This window comes from Misgurnus anguillicaudatus, chromosome 11 (assembly GCF_027580225.2).
Source record: "Misgurnus anguillicaudatus chromosome 11, ASM2758022v2, whole genome shotgun sequence".
Taxonomy (NCBI): Eukaryota; Metazoa; Chordata; class Actinopteri; order Cypriniformes; family Cobitidae; genus Misgurnus; species Misgurnus anguillicaudatus.
The window spans coordinates 9,931,332-9,951,775 of NC_073347.2; the positions used below are offsets into that span (position 1 = coordinate 9,931,332).

Below are 20,444 nucleotides of genomic sequence, written 5' to 3' on the forward strand. Positions count from 1 at the left end.
AAAGCTCGAATCATTTAAAATTGGTTTCTTAAACATGACAATGAGTTCACTGTACTAAAATGGCCCCCACAGTCAGCAGATCTCAACCCAATAGAGCATCTTTGGGATGTGGTGGAACGTGAGCTTCGTGCCCTGGATGTGTATCCCACAAATCTCCATCAACTGCAAGATGCTATCCTATCAATATGGGCCAACATTTCTAAAGAATGTTTTAAGCACCTTGTTGAATCAATGCCATGCACAAATAAGGCAGTTCTAAAGGCGAAATGGGGTCAAACACAGTATTAGTATGGTGTTCCTAATAATCCTTTAGGTGAGTGTGTATAACTAGTATCTTACACTTGGACTGTAATTCTACAAATTGCATAACAATAATCTACTTTTTACAACAAAGTAACTTATTTGGTGTCATAGACAAGCACTGTAAATTCATGATGGGTAACAAAGTGCATGCGAGAAGCACAGAAATATATTTGAACTAAGCATACAGTATGTTTAAAAGCAGTAGATAATTGCACCATTTCACAGACTTTGCCCTCATTATTTACAAAAAAGCAAAGGGTGTATTTGCAAAACTTTTGCAGTTTAATAAGGTCAAGTCCAAAATGAAAAGTCAGCAACTCAGTAAGTGTAAATCCTGGTGACCAATAAGTGTTGTAGCTTTTGCAGAACTCGTATAAGATCATTTTAGTTATTATATTCAGACATTTTAATACTATTGCTGTTTAAAGTCTCTGTTTGCGTTTTTTGGGTCTTATCACTGGTAAGCTTGCTCAGTGCATTCCCACAATGTGCATTTAAACAAAACAGATAAGAAGTCTGCATGTGATGTTAACCTGTAGCCTACATTACAGTATAAGCAGTGTGTGCACCTTACCTCTTCACCCTCCTCAATGTGATAATCCTTTCTTATGTTTGGACCACCAACAAACATAATATTCAACTGATAAAAGAACCTAAAATGACACCATACATCAGTTGTGAATTTTTTATAGCATATTTCAAGTTTATAAACATTAAACCAAGCAAACTTACATTAATTTGTTGCACACAGGCGGAAGGAAAGAACTCTCATTTTCAGATATCCACTTGTCAATGTTCACATGAAGAGATTTGTTGGTCATTTTTCTATTTGAATAGAGAAAAGAGCACGATATTTGAAACGATCCTGGAATAAGTTGGGACAGACTTTGTGACCTGTGGTTTATTTCACCGGTTAAATTATGACAGACTACCTGTGTGTGAGTTATTGAATAATAGGGGCGGTGCTCATATGTGTGCAACTGTTGGATTAAGATCCATGCTATGCATAAGTAACATATCAGGTCCAGCCCCTTCTTCTGGCAATGAAAGCGTTCGCCTGAGCTCCGACTTGTTGTGCTGTGCATGATAAACATCATAATCATGAGCAAGCATACACATGCATAGACCTCATTCACAGAAACGGTTAAACTGCCTGATTGTCTGTCTAACGCATCTGTAACATATTGTTTAATAATAGTGTCTAATAAAACTGCTGCTGTCTGTTTTTAATGTTAATCAAAAAACAAAGAACATATAAATCACTCATCCGTTCTTGATTAATTAACATGTATGTGTTGTTGGGGATGTTTTCAGCCACTGTGGTTTTTTTTAGTCTTAATTTGGCCACAATAGTCTTAATTTGGAAAAAAACATCTTAATTTGAGTTTAAAAACACACGCAAAATGAACGATTTTCAATAGCCTATAAAACGTGATTGTGGACTGGATTTTTTCAACCCGACTGAGCATGCATTTTGCTAAATATTTATGCTTATTTTTATTTACATTTGAGCCCCCCAAAAATAGGAAGACTTTGGGATTTGGGAAATTCCTAAATGTTTCACATTATATTTTTGTTCCAACCCTTGAATGAAAGCTGAAAGTCTGCAAAAATTTATACTGCACATCTTTTTGTGTCATTTAATGTACTGATTTTTACCATTGTTGCTTGGGGTTGGTAGCCTGGTTAGCCAGACCTACATCAAGATGTAATATATTTTGATATAATATATTTTATATATTTTATAATATATTATATATTTTATAATATATTATATAATAGATATAATATATTTTGCGGCCGCTAGGGTGCGTCTAGATTTCTAGGCTATGGGGTTGGGGTTAGAACAACTTTGGGACATCCTAACCCAGAATCCAAATCTAACCCCAAGTGACAATGGTTTAAAAATAAAAATAAAATGAGAAACCAATACATAAAATGGCGTATCATATGTATGCAAAATTGGACCTTGGCATAGGGGAGAGTGGGGTGATTTGTGCCAGGGGGGAAGTAGTTCCACCCCTTGTTTCTGGAAAACCATAGAAGAAATTGTGACCACATAATTTTGAAAAGCCATCAATTTCACTTATCCTCAAAAAAAATAGAGACAGATGGCATGAGATGTAAGAACTTTTTAGCTCCAAAAACTGTTTTTTTTTCCTTTCAAAGTAAAATTTCTATGATTAAGGTTTTTTGATTGTAGTGTCTAAACAATTATAGATAGGTTTGAAAATATTTCACACATGTTTAGTGCTTTAGCAGGCTAAACAATGAGTCTATACAGTTAGCATAATGTTAGCTCTTAACTGCTAGATCATGCTAATTGTTCAGACTTGTAGGTCTGGGGTGATTTGTGCCAAAGGTGATGTGCTCAAGAAACTACCCACACCCCAAAAAACTTGGTGGTACAGCCATAAGACAGGATAAGTTTATATTCCCCTGCAGTATTGACAAGTGGGATGTTAAATAGTAGGCCAGATCCAGACCACCTAGACCTACATGCTCACAGGGTATAATCTGGAGAAGTGAGGAGATGGACATGAATCATCAGTGTTTGACTTAGGCCTACCTGCCATTTGTTTCATTTAGCTAACATTGATTTCAGTTTTGAGTTTGCACTATGTTATTAAAGAGAAGTTTTATTATGTTTTTAAGTGGCCAAGTCACAATAGGATGTTTAGAAATTAGTCTATTCACTTTATTCGTATATATTACATAATTGACAAACAGCGTTCTGTGTATGTCAACAGGCATCTATTGCCAAAGCCACTTTGCCTGAAATTATTCAGAAATATCATATATTGTGTATTTAAGTTGTGTTTTTCCAAAAACTACAAAATATGACTTATTCCATTAGTTTCATAGAGTGACAATATCTAAATAAACCTTAAATGAGTAATTGTGTATTGAATTTGTCTTGCTTTAATATAGCATTACAGTTCATAACATTAAAATATTCTGTTTTACTTCAGAAATCATTGGCACAATTTACCCCAACTTATTTTCGCGCACCAGGGGCAAGTTGTGCCACAAGACCACTTTCCCAAAAGCTATATTTCTGAAACAATTTATTTCAGATACAAAGTTATTGTTCTCATGGATGCACAACATCCTGAAATATATGTACATCCTTAAGTTGAAGGCATTACTGTGATGGCCTCACTTTAAAGACACTTTGAGTAAAAACTGGCACAACTCACCCCACTCTCCCCTATGCAGTGCACGATTTTGAAAAGTCGAGTTATTTATTTGCAAATTAATGAGAATGGGTAGCGGATTTATATCGTTGTTGAAATCTTGTCACCAGCTATATTACGGTTGTTTATGGGATTGTATACGTTTTTGAATGTTAAAAAGTGGAAGTGAAACCTCTAAGTTGGGGATATGTTTGTGTTGTTCAATATGTAAGGGATAATCCACGGCTAGCCATGCATTAAAAGATTTTAATGCACGACGTAAAGGCGAAGAACCACCCGACACGTACACTGAAAAAAAAAATCCTTTCAATTTACGTAATTTTAATGTGTACATCGGTCCCACATAATCCGATTGTGTAAAACCAACATAATTTTCCTCATATAATTTTTATGTGTCAGACCAAAACATTTTAATTGTTTTAAGTAGTCTAATATAAATATATTGACTCAAAGTGCTATTTCTCTTTACTATAACACATTTATTTTGTAATGTTTAAGTAATTTTATTATGTAAGGGGACTAGATTTTCATCTGTAATTCCAACATGCTTTTTAAATGCTTATATTATGGGATTATGTAACTCTAAAGCAATTTCATTATGTCTCTGGCACCAGAATAATCACTCATAATTATCCAAATGTTATTTATTTCTTTTTTAAATACAAAATACATTTGCATTGGCATAAAAAGCAAAGAGTTTTGTACAAATGTTTAGTGATATTTAGGCAAACCACTGCTTTCAGATCATCAATTCATTTAAATCACTACACATTAATTCATTAACAGTCAATAACTATTACAACAATCAGCACATGCAGTACATACAAAGGGGCAATTTCCCAGACAGGTTGTAGATTAAGCCATGACTAGGCCCTAGTTATATTAGAATATTTTTTACAAAAAAAAGTTTACAAACAAACCTAGCTTACAAAAACAACACTGGAATACATCTTGAGACAAAACAATGGCACTGATATATGTCAAGATATGTCAGTGCAATATGTTTTCAAATTAAGGCATTGCAAAAGTCTGGGACTAGGAAAAGCCCCATCTGTAAAACTGACCCAAATGTTTAAAATATAGTTACTATCACAATAGATTTAGAAGTGCTAAAACACAAACACTCCATTCCAAAGAGCAAAAGAGTAAGTACTATTATTTTTTAAATGGATTTACAAACTGGAAAATATCAATCCTTCAGAAAGTCAGAGCTACAGCATTTGTATAAACTGTTAATCAAAGATTCAACAAAAACAAAATACAACAACCATTTCCAAAATCAACTCTGAGCAGCTAACTGTTAATGTTTTAATAAGACACTTAAAACAGATAAATAAAAAGAACATAAATGAGCAGCACAGTCTTTCTGATCCTTTCACTGAAAGAAACTGTTCGTTAAAGTTACGCTCAATGCAGTTCCATTAAAATCTTTTGGATTTCCTCAAAAATAAAGCGGAGATCAGGATAGCTCAGGTTTAAGGCATACATCAGCTCAAACAACATGGCACGATGTTGCAACACCTTCATGCCTTCCAGGACTATACAAAGATCCTCTTCTTCATCACAAGAAGCATGTTGTTTGAGAGCACAAATCCCAACAGTGGTGTCTTCAAATGACCTCACTGATGCTGACTTCATCCATGCCCTGTACAAAACAGACCAATTTAGTTAAAGAAACAGAAAAAAGTTACTGTTACAATAAAAGTGTCATTGGAAATTAGTACAATGCAAACAAATATAAATGTAACTATACAGATCCATGTGCATTGCCACAGCATGTTACAATTGGTTACAAATACATCGGTTACAAAGCAAGGCAGCTGCACTGTCCACTGCTCTAGGTGTGTGTGTGTGTGTGTGTGTGTGTGCGTTTGTGTGTGTGTTAAATAAAGAGGCCACATTTCAAGTGTGTGCTACCATACCTGACAATCACAGCAAAGTTAATTATTATCTCATTTTCTCACTCTCATGTTGTTACAGACCTGTATAAATGTCTTTGTTCTGATGAACACGAAGAAAGACTTTATTTTGAGGAATGTTTGCAACCAAACTGTTCATGAGCCCCATTCACTTCCATAGTATTATATTTCCCCACTATGGAAGTGAATGGGGCTTATGATTGGTTTGGGTACAAACATTCCTTAAAAAAAAATCTTCCTAAGGGCTCAGTCACACCAAAAGCGTTTATGGCAGTTGCAGGCGCCTTTTTTGAATGATATTCTATGGGCAGGGCACGTTTGCGCGCTGTTTATGCGCGCCGAGCACCATGCGGTTTTCTGCCGCGCACGCGTTTTTGAAGGAGCGCTGAGAGCGGAGAAGCGCCTGACGTCATTCGCGTCTTCCATTGTCCAATCGAATGAGGGGAGAGGCGGGCCTTACGTTGTGGTGAGGGAAGTTTACAGTTGCTTTGAAGAACCGGACTCCACTCGCTCACTCTCTCCTGCGTGTTTGTGCACCTCTCACCCTCAAACAAGGTCAGAGCAAGCGCCCTCTTTTTAAAGTTTCTGCTAATATAACAGTTAACAGCAAAAGAGCGCTCACGCTTCAATATTTGATTGACAAGACAGCTGACTCGGTGGTTGCTTAGCAATATGAAAAGCTGCGCCGCACTACTCTTTTTTAAAAAAGGCAGTGGGTCGCGCCTTGCGTTTGCAAGCGTTTAAAGCGCTTTTGGTGTGACTGGCCCCTTAGTGTTCATCAGAACAAAGACATTTATACAGGTTTGTAACAACATGATAGGGAGTAAGTGATGAGAATTTTTATTTTTGGGTGAACTACCTCTTTAAATCTTCCCAGGTGTTTTAATGACCCTTGTGCCAAAAGATGTAACTAAAACATACTAAATGTTCTGTACTTCCAACAAGGTTTACACATTTTTATGTCTATGAATCTATATTACTTACTTCTGTCATTTGATCATTAATTGTTTTAAGTCTTTTTGCAAGCTGTCCTTCTTTCTGATAGAAGAGTTTCATCAGGTTTTTGGATTGGAGGTCCAGGTGACACAGGAACATTAGACAGTAGTGATTCTTTTAAATTCAGCATTAATCTGAAAACAAATTAACCAACCATTGTATATTTGAGTACTGCGAGTAAAAAAAATAATACATGAATATTAGTTACAAAAATAAGATTTAGCTCCTAACAGCAGTACAAAAGTGATAGGAATTACTTACCAATGCTTTTGAGTGTGTAGCGTATGAAAGGATGATGGACCTATAAGAGGAAATATTCAGAGGTGAAATCAACACATAACCTCAAATGATGAAGGTCACACATACACAGAGCAATAATGAAATAAGTATTATATCAGTCATAGGACGCAATTTTGGACAAAATGAGATCTTAAAACAACAAGGTTCTCTTCTGAAAATGTCAGCTTTAAGGTGTGGCACTATAAAGCAATTTTTTCAGTTAATATACCAGACATCACGCGAGACATTTAAAAAAGCTTTTTCTAATTGAATCAAGTGTTGCTCGTGCCTCGTGGCGTAGCGAAGTCATGAATAACTGACGCGGGTCTGATAATCTGATTAAGCAGACAGTTTTTTAAATACGCAATGTCATTATTAATGTAGTCAATTGATATCATCTGGTAAATTACTTACATGGATAACGTTACTCTGGACAGAATAACGTTTGGTTAGCGTTTTATTTGTCCTGAACCGTTTCCATAGAACAGCTGAGTAAAAAGTGCCTCAAAAGTCAACTCAAAGCTGACAGTTTTCAACTCGGATAAAACTACCAAACAAGAAATAACGTTATACAGCTGACATTTTTAAAACGCTGTTTTTCTTTATGAGCCACTTACTGACTGACTGACTGACTGACTGTAACGTTAACTTACTCCACCAACCTCCTCCAAACTAATTTTTACTACAAGTCATTGCAATGACTACATATTGTAAAAAAACTGTCTATCTAGTGAAGATGTATCACGTATAAAGTGAACATAAATAAATAATAGAACTTACTTTAATAACGTGGTGTCCGTCTGAGAGAGTTCTTCTGACTGACTGCTGCTGAGTCTTCATTTTGGCGCCCAAAACAAACGATGTTTATTCTTCTTTTATGGCAGTTGACGTCTTTTTCATTGAGCGTTACTGCCACCTGCTGCTCAGGAGGTGCCGTTTTGTTTGCTTACTCAATTTTATTGCTTTAACTATTTAATTCAATCAATTTTAATCAATGTGAGAATAATGTGTTCATTTTACATTCAAACAAAACATTTTCATCCTAATCAATTAAATTATGTTTACACAAGGAATATAAATATTTTGTTTTGCATATACATGTTTATTTTATTTAAATTCAAAGACCCACCAAGTCCATTTTTTTCAGTGTAGTCTCGCGTAGCCAGACCTTCAATACTGAAGATCTGGTGTTTTTCGCTGCTTTTTCTGGACAAAGCCCATCCACGAGCTGTTTGACCGACATGTCAAACAACCAATCACAGTTTGTTTCCCACAATAACGAGCCGGCTGGCAACAAGTCAGTTATTGAAATAACCAGCCACAACCGATTAGCATCTAAATAAACAACATTACTCACCATAGAACAATGTTGTGCACTTCATCAAAAGCCACACCAATGAGACGCTCCGTTAAACGTCTGTTTGAAGCATATCTCTACACTTTTTAACACATACAAGCAATTCAGGTGAACCAAACTTTTTGACTCCACCAACTACCTCAAGCAAAACTCTTGGACGTCTTTTAGAGAGTCTATGCCGCAAACTTTGCATATTTTTGAGAATCCAATGTTTAGCTGGTCATGATAACTGCTCACTATTATCCATGTGAACACGACTGATTCTCTTCCTCAATGGAACATCAGAGCTTTGTTTTCCAGGGACTGAAACTAATCGCGACACCCGCGTCTCCTGGAAATCCGGTTTATTTCAACCAATCAAAACGACTTCGACATTCGCACAGGGTTTCCAGAAAAGTGTACGAAAAACATCAGACGTTTAGCCAACAGTCTGTGGCCGTGACTACTGGGGCTGAGACTACCCGACACGTAGCCAAGGGTGGTTGCCTCTTAATGGATTTATTAAAATTATTTATGAATGACAGGCAACACTGACAGTGTCAAGTCAATCTTTATTTGAACTAATCATGTCATTTATGTAGAGTGTGAAATAAAACCGGCGTCTCTAACCACGATTACTATATAAGGACATATTACATTTATTGAAATGCATTACATTACATGAAAACAAAAATCAAACAGTTGGAAATTTCGAGGGGATGTTTTAAAGAGAGAGAGACAGAGAACTGAAAGAGAAGGACGAGAGAGACGCACGCACGCATCTCACTCTCTCTAAGGTTAACTACGGTCTAAACTATGGTTAACAATGTTTATAGTAGCGGATTCATTTCTAACTGTAATCAAACTGACTGGAACCTGTGCATTAAACGGTTTTAATGTACACCCTACAGCCAATCAGAATCGAGTATTTAAACAGACCATGGTATAATCATACATAACCCTTTTTACAGAACAAGAAAAATTGTTTTAAATCAATAAAACATAACAAATCTTGGTTGTGAATACCATTAGATTATGTGTTACCACTGCCAGATTTAACAATGTGGTGAAATATATTTTTGTCTTGAGATATTCTGTAAAAACTGGGTTGTTTAAACCATATTATATATATTTGATTCAAATGTTCATACACATATTATACAAACATTTATTTCAATCTTTGACATGACCTTATTCAGTTAAAGTTATTATAAGATATATTTTCACAGAATGTTCCTTACATGTAGAAAACAGTAAATCACAAATGACTTTAGCTTAGTTTTCACAGACTGGGCCACATATAATGATAGTATATACTGTAAATGTCTGAAAATTACATTTCTAAAATAGACACAATCTGAAAACTTACCAGCCGTCTAAGTGCATTTAGAGTTCATAAGATACAAAGTAAGTGTTATGTGTCCAGTTTTCTCTATTTCAAGAATTCACTATTCTGCCAGAAATAATCTCCAGAGAATGAATCATTTTTAGTTTGTAGTCATGTGGCATTAACAGCAAACTTCCTTACTTAAAGAAACAACCAAAACAAAACAAACCAAAAATGGTTGTGGACAGCCAAGTCACAGCAAAGATCATGTGGTTGTGGTTGCAGTTTTATATAGCTATATATTTGGATCCCTTCAAGCTGAATACAAATACTTTGACCTATCTTGACCTCTATATAAATTAGATTTCAAATTTGAATCATTCTAAAGGTTTTAAATGCATCAATAATAAAAACAAATTTGCATTTACAAATAATGAAGCAAGACTTGAATTCAGTGAAAGAAATCACGAAACTGGTGGTGTGGCAGACAGAATAAAGTTGAGTCTTTGCAGGAGCAGAGGAAAAGCCACTTAAAAGTGAAAAGAGAAAAATAATGAGGAAATAAGCATTGCGATTTTTGTGCAAAAATAAATATGCATGGCAGATAAATGAGATATTTTCAGAGCAGAGAACAATAGCTGAAGTTTCAAAACGCAGTTTCTGGTGACAGAGGAGATGAGACATGGGGAGAAAGTGAGTCAACTGAAGACAAGAAGTTAAAAAAAAGTTTCATAAACTGAAATAAACCCATGGCCTATTGCAGGTATTTTATAACTCCAGCTCATTTGTAGTGTCAGTCAGACAGCCCAAATCTTTACAGCCTGCGTCTATCACTTATATAAAATAGTACTGTATCTTATTCTGGACTTATTCTGAAATCTTCAAGTTTTTTTTCCAGAAAACTTCTTGCATAAAATAGATTCAAGCACTTTCAATGACCTGTATCTATGAATGTATATTTTCAAAAACTTCCCAAGACCTTGAATTATTTCCCCCAGATTTACAAACTTTCAATGATTTCAAGGACCCGTGGGAACCCTGATAGTCGGAGTAAGACCTTCGCTGCTGCCTCCACCTTGTACATAATCAGTGTTGCCAACTATTTTCAATGGAAAGCTTGCTTTGAAAGTCGCTAAATGTTGCTAGATTACGTCATTACCTCATTAGCATACCAGTGACGTCATCACGTCGTATATGCATTCTTACTACATTGGCTGTTTCACGTTTCCCTTTCTCTCTGAACTTTCACAAATTTAATTTTAATACACATGTATGCCTAAAAATGTTTTCTCATTCATTTATCTGCTTCTGTTCTTATAGAACGAAACGTGTGTATGTTCATATTTAAATGTCCAAACAGTCCAGTTTCAAAACATATGAGGATACGCTGATAAATGATGGGAAACGTTGTTTTCTAAGTACATAGCTCATTAACGTGTTGATCAGCTTCATAACAGTTTGTCTGCTCCGGATCTGCTGCTCAGCTCACTCAAATACATTTTTTTTTTAATTCAAAGACCATTTTACATTTACATCCTGCCATAAATGTAAGCCATCACAGGATCAGCCAGCTCCAGCTTCCCGCATGCACGATTATGCCGTCTGGACGCAGAGAGATTAACCACATCTCCTGTCCTGACTGCAGCTGCTCGTTGAGAAGAATAAACGACACGCGCTTTGACGTCAAAGTCTCCAAAAGTCTCCAACAACGCCAGAAAAAGTTGCTAGATTTCTCACTAGTTGCTTTTTTAAAAATAAGTGGCCAAGGGGGTCTGAAAAGTCGCTAAATCTAGCGACAAAGAAAAGAAAAACTGTACATAATCCACTGGATTTGCTAATCTTGTAGGCTATATGGGTTTCTGCAGGTTTCACCAAGTCTAATTTAAGACTTTTTAAGACCTTTTTAAGACCATAATGAATTAAATTTAAGACCTATATCACGACAATGAAGTCCAATTTTATAGTCCAGTGTGAATGCATCCATGTGTTTTTTTAGAACCTTTTATCTTTCATGACAAAAACAAGATGTATTTTCTAGGGGTGTGAAAAGACGAAACATCCGTAAAATGAAACGAGACTGGGTTCACGAGAATAAGATCAGACAAGATTTTTTATCTTTGCTGATATTACAAGTTTTTCACCTTAAACGTCATACGAAGTTTTAAGAAATCCCCAATGATAAAATATATGAAGAAAAATAGCATTATAATTAACTTAAAATCACATAATTTTAAAATGTTTTAACCAATCTAGGGGTTTCACTAACAGTTATTTTGGTAAGGATGACGATCAAGTAATCTGATATTTTTTGGTAATAAAAATAGAGCTAAATGGGCCAAAGCATTTACGATGACAATAATAATGAGACAATAATAATTGGTTCAAATAATGTATAATGTGCATAAAATAAACACATGGCTTTATGTAACAACAATGTTAAAATATTAGGTGTGTTTACCCAGATAGAATTTAGATTAATCCAGGACTAGGTCTTATTTATATTAGGACATTTATGGAGTTTTTTTTTAAATATAACTTACAAAATACATTACTGGTGTGCATCTTGAGACATAACAGTGGCAGTGAAATATTTTATGGCAAAAATAAAAATACAGTAATTAAATTGATGAGACCAGGAGTAAGGGAAAGAGTGTATAGATCCACCCTCCGGAGCAGAGGGGGCGCTAATGCACCTACAAGCTAGATGCCAACCGCCATTAAAAAAGATAAAGAAGACAGGCTTCGTTGGCAATGGACCCAAACGTTGATCGGATGTCTGATAGAGCAGAAGCCGCGGTGCTTAAAACTGCTGATGCAGATTCACATGCCGTGGTGCTCTTTAGGGCTACTGATGTATGCACCAAAGAACGGAGAAATGCTGGGTGTCTTCGACAGGTTTCTGCAGCGGCTTTATGTTTCTTACATTGCATTTGTGACACTAAAGCTTTGAAGCCCATTGTTCCAAGTTTTAAAACTTTCTTGCAAAATAAACAACGGACCCTGTACGCTAACTGGTCTTTACCACGGAGCAAAACCAGGGTTAAGTAACCAGTTTTAATTAAATGTGCACTTCCCCATAGCTAAAACTCACACTTTTCTCCATTTGCTTATACCCGGTCCACGCACTTTAGCAAACTCCCCGCAAATTTGTGCTTTAGTAGATTCCACCTATTTTTTTTGTTTTTCCTGACACATGAGACGAACATGTATAAAACAGTTACAATGTTCTTGGCGTTGTTGGTTGGGCAACATTTTAAGACCTTTGATATGCGGATTTAAGACATTTTAATGCTTATTAAGGCCTTATTTTCATACTATGGAATTTAAGACGTTTTAAGACTTTTTAAGGATCCGCGGACACCCTGTAATCAATATAACAGGTAGAATACAAGACGAATTATAAGTTCGGACAATGTGTTCATCTAAGAGAAAAATTTATGATTTAAAAATATAAAAAATGGCACTGATCAACAATACTGAGGATACAGTATATATTTCTATAGGTGAAGCCTCAAGAACTACACTGTAAAAAATTTGCTGTAATTTTGCAGCTGGTTGCCAGTAACTTACTGTAGAAGATAAAGTCTAAAAATGTTTCATGTTAATTTAACTTTGAACAAAATGTTGCCAGTAAATAACATAAATGTAGAATCTACGGTAAGTTACTGGCAGCTAGTTGCCAGTAATACCCAGTAATACTGTAATTTCTACAGAAATTTTTTACAGTGTAGGAGTACACCAATATTTTATGTATTTTAAGTATAGGCGTCCTTGGCCACATTCTCAAAAACATTCAGGGTTTAAGGAACTGCAAATTGAAAGGTGAGATGATTTGCATAATATGGTTGTTCACAAAACAAAGTTCTATAAAAAACCTAAACTTCCTATTTCAGCCTAGTCTTTTGCTGCACAAACTATTTAACAATGCAAATTCATTATCTGCCAGACACTTTCGTTACAGAAGTAAAGGGGTTTCCCCGGTAACACAAAGCAAGGCGGCACACCAGCACCTGACTTTGAAACTTGCAGCAGCAGCCAGTGACTTATTAGGCAATAACTAGTCAAGATTCGTGCTTTTCTTGACCGACCTGCTCCTCTGAAAATTTCTGTGATTTTGCAGTATCTCGTTGTGTCTGTGATCAGGGCTTTTTATCCTCTCTCTGCTCATCCTTTACGTTTGCTCTCCCTTTTTTCTGCATGATTGTCAAATATAGCCAAAGAGTCGGATCTGTGGTGACATTTTCGCACCGCGAGGTCCGCGATGGCCTGATTCGTAAATTTAGAGAGGTCTGTCATTCATCCATCAGTCTACTATCACAGGTTAATTAAGTGGCGCTGTCCCCAGAGCGGGACACCTCAGTTTACTTCAATATTTTGCATGTAAATTTCTATCTATCACGACAAACTATGTATCATTGGAAAGAGTGTTTTGCATAAGAATTCTTATCCAATCATGAGAAACTATATATTGTTTGAAAGCTCTAAGAGTGTAGATTTCATTTATCATTTTGGTAAAGGAATGTCATACTGTAGTGAGAGCCATTTTCTAAAATGTCACACAGGTCATCTGATGATAGAAAAATATAGTGACAGTTTTTGTTACATGACCTCCCCCCAAAGGAATGCATATTCATTTTATTTATTCATAACACTATATCCTATTATAAATCTTCAAAAATCTTGACAAACTATGTATCATTGGAAAGCTCTATAAATGTTGTTTTCATATTTCAAAACCTTTTTGCATTAATAATAATGCAGTGAAAGTCATTTATTAATTTGTGACAAGAGTATAGCAAACCGTTGACACCTAGTGGCCGTTGTTGGTAAAACCACTAAAGCTGTGACACAAACTTCATTTTTACTTGAAATTTGGATTACAACTAGTTGAGAGTTATGGCTTTATGTTTGCTTCATTATTTACATTTTAATTATTTTATTTATAAAATTAATATGTTATTGAAATATTTGTATTTCTTAAAATAAATTTAAATTGCAATAACTTTTTTTTATTTAAGATTTTCACTGTGAAAATCCTAGTGTCTTCTTTAAATGCCAGATTTATATTAAGTTGAAGGTGTAGATCAGATTTTCACAGATTTTTGCCTGGAAATGTCCCGGTGCTCCAGATGGCCAGCCAATCTGAAAATCTTACTCCGATTATGCTTAACCGAAAACATGTAATGCCATGTTAACACGTAAAACAGGTTTTTGTTTGTTTGTTTTAAAGTCACAATAGGGCTGGGCGATTAATCGAAATCGAACCGCAATCGCGATGTGCAACGTTGCGATTAGCAAATCGCGAAAGGATGCGATATGATGCGATTTGAGAAATATGCAGAGAGGCTTTGTGACAGTCTAACCAATTGAGCGAGCGCAAGTATGTTTGTGCTTTCTCCGTGAGAGGCACGTCAACCAAAACAGCGCTTCTCCTACATGAGGGGTTTCAATTTAAAGCATGCGCGCAGCCTGTGTCTCTCAATGCTTGTTAAATACTCGTGTCCGTTTCCCTATTGCAAGACTTTGCGCGTGCGTCTTCCACAACAGACAAGGTGTTTAAACTTGACGCACACGCGCAGCCTGTGTCTCTATGCTTATTAAATACTCCCGCCTGTCTCCGCAAGTCCGCATCGCAAGACTTTGCGCGTGCGTCTTCCACAACAGACAAGGTGTTTAAACTTGACGCACACGCGCAGCCTGTGTCTCTATGCTTATTAAATACTCACGCCTGTCTCTGCAAGTCCGCATCGCAAGACTTTGCGCGTGCGTCTTCCACAACAGACAAGGGGCCCTATCTTGCACCCAGCGCAATTGACTTTGTCAGTGACGCATGTATCATTTCGTATTTTGCACTGGCGCACAGCAGGTTTTTCCCTCCACAGACGCACGTCGGCAAACTAGGGAATGAACTTGCGCTCCCTGGGCGGTTCAGCGCAAAAAAGGAGGCGTGCTCCGGCGCAAACCATCTCTTATGCTATTTTGCAGTTTCAAAAAACAATTGCGCTACTAACCAAAAAAAACTAGTCTAAAGTCAGTGGCGCGTTGCGCGTGGTTCATTATGCTATTTTAAGGGCGCATGCTTGACCATAATGTATATAGCGTGCACAACGCGCATTGCTTATCTAATCTACACAGATGCAACAGTTATTTTTGCAAATCATAAATTGTTACAATAAAAAATATAAGATAAGGGAAATCATTAAATCATAAATTGTTACAATAAAAAATATTAATACATGAGATAAGGGAAATCATTGTGGTGAGCATTGTGGTGATAGTTTTTATTTATTTTGTGTGGCAGCGTTAAACAATTATCATGCAAATAACGATTAAAATATTTTCATAAGTTTGTTGTGTGGCTGTATTACGTTTATTTTATCTAAATAATAATTAAAATGTTTTCATAAGAAACCTTCATGTATGTGAACTTTGGGGTTGAACCTTGCTTGCGTTTCTTGTGTCCGATTTCAAAGCCCCCAAACCCTTTCAGCGGTGAGGGTGGACGCAGCGATGTCCTCCTGTGTGCCCGGCGTGCCCGATTTATGCTGGCAAGCTTGGGATCCCCCCGTCTCCTGACATCATTGTAGTGCTTGGCGCAGCTGATGAGACAATTGCGGCTATTTCCTCTCACGCCTGTTTAACCGACGCTGATTCGGGCGGGTTTCTCCCATCCCCATACAAAACAACTTCCCTGTCTTTGACTGCTCTTACAAGAACGTCGGTCTCCTCGGCTGTGAACCGCTTCTGGCGTGCGCCTGTCAAATCCGTCATAATAATAGCAACCCGCCATGGAACTTGCGCCCTTGCGTTTAAAGGGAATGTTGGCTATCGTTCTGATTGGTTTATTTGACGTTACGCCCAAACCACACCTATGAATAATGAACCTACTTCAGACCAACCCCTTATTGATTTGCGCCCGGCGCAAGACTTATTTCTCCCGCCGGGAAAATAGCAACAGCACCCAAGATCCGCCCACAAAGTCACTTGCGCTTTGCGCTTCGGACTTGCGTTTCAGATCGTTAAAATAGGGCCCAAGGTGTTTAAACTTGACGCACACGCGCAGCCTGTGTCTCTATGCTTATTAAATACTCACGCCTGTCTCCGCAAGTCCGCATCGCAAGACTTCACGCCCGCGTCTCTCAAAACGGATGATGTGTTTTACACACACACACGCCCAACAATGCTTACAAGCCTGGCTCCTTATTTAAAACAAACTAAAATACCATTTTACTGGGTTGCTAATGTCACTTGAATGAAATGACATGACATTGAACTCATTTGGATTTTATATTCATTTTAAAAATCCCAAATGTAGCTTTTTAATATTTTGATAGTTATGAAGTTGAGTATTACAGTTCTTTGTTTACAAAAACAAACAAACATGCATTCAAATCTTTTCAGTAAAACTCAGTCACCCATTTAAATATTTTAAATTGTTGTTAAAGTTCCATCTATAATGAACCCACTTATTTAAATACTGTTACAGTGTTAGTCCAAGCTAAAGATCATTTTACATTTCATACAATAAGAAGTGTTAATTATATTCTTAATTTTTTTTGTTTTTGTTTCCTTATTTTCACACAAAAAAACAAAAAACAAACAAACATAAGAATACAGTTAAATCACCAGACCCATAAGCAATATATCATTAAGATCTAACAATCTAAAGAGGCAGATGCACATTGCATCTGCTACAAAATTTAATCGCAAATCGAATCGCAATCGCAATTCCTGGTAGAAAAGGCGCAATTAGATTTTTCCCCTAAATCGCACAGCCCTAAGTCACAAGCAAAACCGCATCGACACAGTTAGATTTCTGCCCATTACCCTGATTTCATGTTACATGTCTTAACCAGCCTTCTCGCAGTTTTGGTATGTGCGCATGTCTATTTGTGTAAAAGATAAACATCTCAAATGGAAGTGCAAAGTAACGCATAAAAGTCTGCTTTTCACTCGCATGTTCTGTAGACATGAGAAGAACTACCACAGTATACAGTTTACAGCCTACAATATAGCTTTTGACAAATTTCCCACCGGCTTCTTGATTGACTAGGCGCAGACTATAGGCAGTGAATTTACTGCCTATGAGAAACCTGACAAATCTCCAAAGGCGCGACCCAAATCGCACACATATTAGGGTTGGGTACCGTTCACATTTTACCGGTACCGGTTCCGATACCGGTACCTGGAATTCGATACCGGTACCCAGCGGTGCCTTTTTCGGTACTTTACTCTGACTTAAAGGTGCAGTGTGTACATTTTAGCGGCATCTAGTGGTGAGGTTGCGAAATGCAACCAACGGCTTAGTCCATGTCTCACCCCTCGCTTTTGAAACACACCGCCACCGGACAAACATGTCATTGTTGGAGACAACTTAGTAAAAGAAATTGTCCTTTAAGGGCTTCTGTAGAAAACTGGCAGCACAAAATGGTGACTTCCATGTAAGGGGACCCTCAGAATATGTAGATAAAAAGGTCTCGTTTTAAGGTAATAAACACATAACGGTTCATTATGTAAGGTCTTTATACACCCCTGATTATATAATTTTGTAAATTATTTTGCATTTCTGTCAAAAGATCCTTCTAAAAATTACACCCTGCACCTTTAAGTGACTTTGGGTGGACATAATAAGCCCAAACCTCTCATTTTCAACATTTTGTTATTTATTTCAAAATGTTTAATAATACACACAATCTTTACAAAAAAATCCCTATAACATCCAGGGCATATGTCTTACATATAAATAAATAAATAAAACATATAAGTAAGATAAATGATCAATGAACATGAACGTCATAAAAGCAACATAAAAGTAAACTTTTATGTAGAAAACAATACAGAGCGAGTGTTCTCTAGAGCAAGGGACACAGTGAGGATGTAGAAAAGGACTGGACACAGATACTTTTTTGCCAAGCTTGCCAGCATTGGCATTTGGTTCGCATGTGGTTGAATGTGTTCTCGAACAGCCACACGGACCACCTTCTCTCCGTCCATTTATCTAATCTGAGGTATTGAGCACAAAGTTTTACGTCATTTCTGACTTTTAGCGTGAACACACAGTCTTTAGGCTTTCATTGATAAAACGAAAAGCGGCTGATCTCTGCAGTTTCATTTTGCGAGCGCATGAAAGTTGCGCGATCTTATTTCATTAATTGCGCTGAAAAATCCGAGAAAGCGCCAACATATTCATGTACAAAACACTGTGCAGCATATGTTTACTTAAAACACAAGCAGCGGCAAATTAGTTCGCGTCCATTTAAACAGTCATTTCTCTAGCTCGCGCTAAAAGGAAAGCAGAGGGACTTCCCCGCAGTCTCCACGGACCACCACTCAAAGTAATCAGGACAGAAGCGGTCGAAAGTGGACAAAAGAGACGGACTGGTGTTGATAAATACCAGGTGTTTACAGAATTTGTCTCTCTCGTCCACTTGTGATCCGATCGACGAAAACGCATCTTAATAAGCCCTCTTGTGCTTTTAAATACACATTGTGTAAGTGCTGCTTCCTCAGGTTGGATGTTTTACACTGCCTGCCTTGCACTTACTGCACTTATATTGCAGGTAGCATTGTCTGCATCATCCTTTGTGAAATTTAACCACACGTTAGATCGCTTTTTGTTAGCCATTAAGCAAGTTGCAAAGGGGTGTCACCAAGTTCCCACACGATCTCTCTCTCTCGCGCGCGCGCGCGTACCAGACGCGGCGCACGGACATGTTCTCTCAGGTACCGAAATTGAGCACCGATGGATTTTATGTGAATCGATACTGGGTAGTACCGACGCAATTCGGTCGGTGCCTATAAAAGTACCGAGTTCGGTGCCCATCCCTAACACATATGCACTATTCTACCTCATTTCTAGTATAAATAGTGTGTTCAGACTGAAAATATCAAAAAAGAAAGTAGAAGTGTACTTTAAAGGTGCAGTGTGTAAATTTAAGCGGCATCTAGTGGTGAGGTTGCGAATTACAACCAACGGCTTAGTACACTGCTCACCCCTCACTTTTGAAACACACAGAGAAGCTATACAGTAAGCTGCCACCGGACAAACATGTCATCGCCGGAGACAACTGAGTAAAAAAATAGTTTGTTAAGGGCTTCTGTAGAAAAATGCTGGGATAAAATGGCGACTTCCATGTAAGGGGACCCTCAGTGTATGTAGATAAAAAGGTTTTGTTCAAAGGTAATAAACACATAACGGTTCATTATGAAAGGTCTTTAAACACCCCTGATAATATAGTTTTGTATGTTATTTTGCATTTCTGTCAAGAAATCCTTCTAAAAATTACACACTGCACCTTTAAGTACCTGGATGATGCACTCATTTAACTGAAAACTTCAAGCGTGCAACAATGGATACTTCATGAACTCAATGGTCGCGGCTTTTGCTATTAGATGCCATGAGAGCAAAGTTACATGTGGAGACAGCTATACCATAGTCTGACTCTTACTGGAACAAAGAGTCCATGTGTCATGTGAAACAAAACAAATAACAATGACATTAAAAAAACAGTGGACAAATTGATTTTTATTGAGTTGCATTGTACTATGCATTTGCCCTCGTCTGGGAAACCTTTTACACTTTCGGTTATAAAAAAATATTAAGTGTTTCATGTGAGATGATACTACTCTTCTAAAATTCATAGACTAGATGGACAAGTACATAGTGCATAGTAGGGGAGAACCAGGGCGAAAGTAACGCGGGACGAAAGAAACAAATGGATTTTCATGATTCCAAATCACAGCATCTTTAGCACGCAACCCTTGACAGAGATGACAAATATCGCATTATTTTATTTATGATGGTTTTGTGCGTGAAGGTCCAGAAAGATTTTTTTCATTTTACATTTCCTTTGGTGTGTAAGTGTGTATTAGTACATGTTAACAATATGCAAACGTACATACCCCAAAGTAAACGATGACACGAGTTATCGTCTCCAACTTAAATCTCTTTTCTTGTACTACAACAAACACACACATTGTAGGCAACAGTTACTTCCTGGGATTGGTGTAGACAAGCCGACATTATCATAGTTCCTCCCGCTTGGACTCACAGCCTGTAAATTAACTCCTGTTAGCAACCAAATCTT

The 20,444-nt window shown here is 37.0% G+C and overlaps 1 protein-coding gene and 1 long non-coding RNA gene across 5 annotated transcripts in view; both read right to left on the bottom strand.

Moving 5' to 3' along the window:
- Positions 1–20,444, bottom strand: part of haao (3-hydroxyanthranilate 3,4-dioxygenase) — a 42,479-nt gene that overhangs the window by 19,441 nt on the left and 2,594 nt on the right. Inside the window, exons 1-3 of one of the 3 annotated variants that reach the window (XM_055170621.2) lie at positions 9,400–9,538; positions 1,036–1,128; positions 878–956 (exon numbers count right to left, since the gene is read on the bottom strand). In XM_055170621.2, coding sequence (XP_055026596.2) covers positions 878–956; positions 1,036–1,124 — 168 coding nt within the window. In that variant the 5' untranslated portion in view covers positions 1,125–1,128; positions 9,400–9,538. Of the gene's footprint in view, positions 1–877; positions 957–1,035; positions 1,129–1,235; positions 1,381–9,399; positions 9,539–20,444 lie in introns of those variants that run through there. The other 2 variants (XM_055170622.2, XM_055170620.2) reach the window with 2 other exon arrangements.
- On the bottom strand, positions 4,820–7,842 carry LOC129423339 (uncharacterized). 2 transcript variants are annotated; one of them, XR_012372072.1, is made up of 4 exons: positions 7,475–7,842; positions 6,677–6,716; positions 6,404–6,549; positions 4,820–5,145 (listed from the first exon to the last, which is right to left on the bottom strand). It is a non-coding gene; the product is annotated as an uncharacterized lncRNA (long non-coding RNA). The 2 variants fall into 2 exon arrangements; XR_012372071.1 differs by having other exon boundaries at positions 6,677–7,842.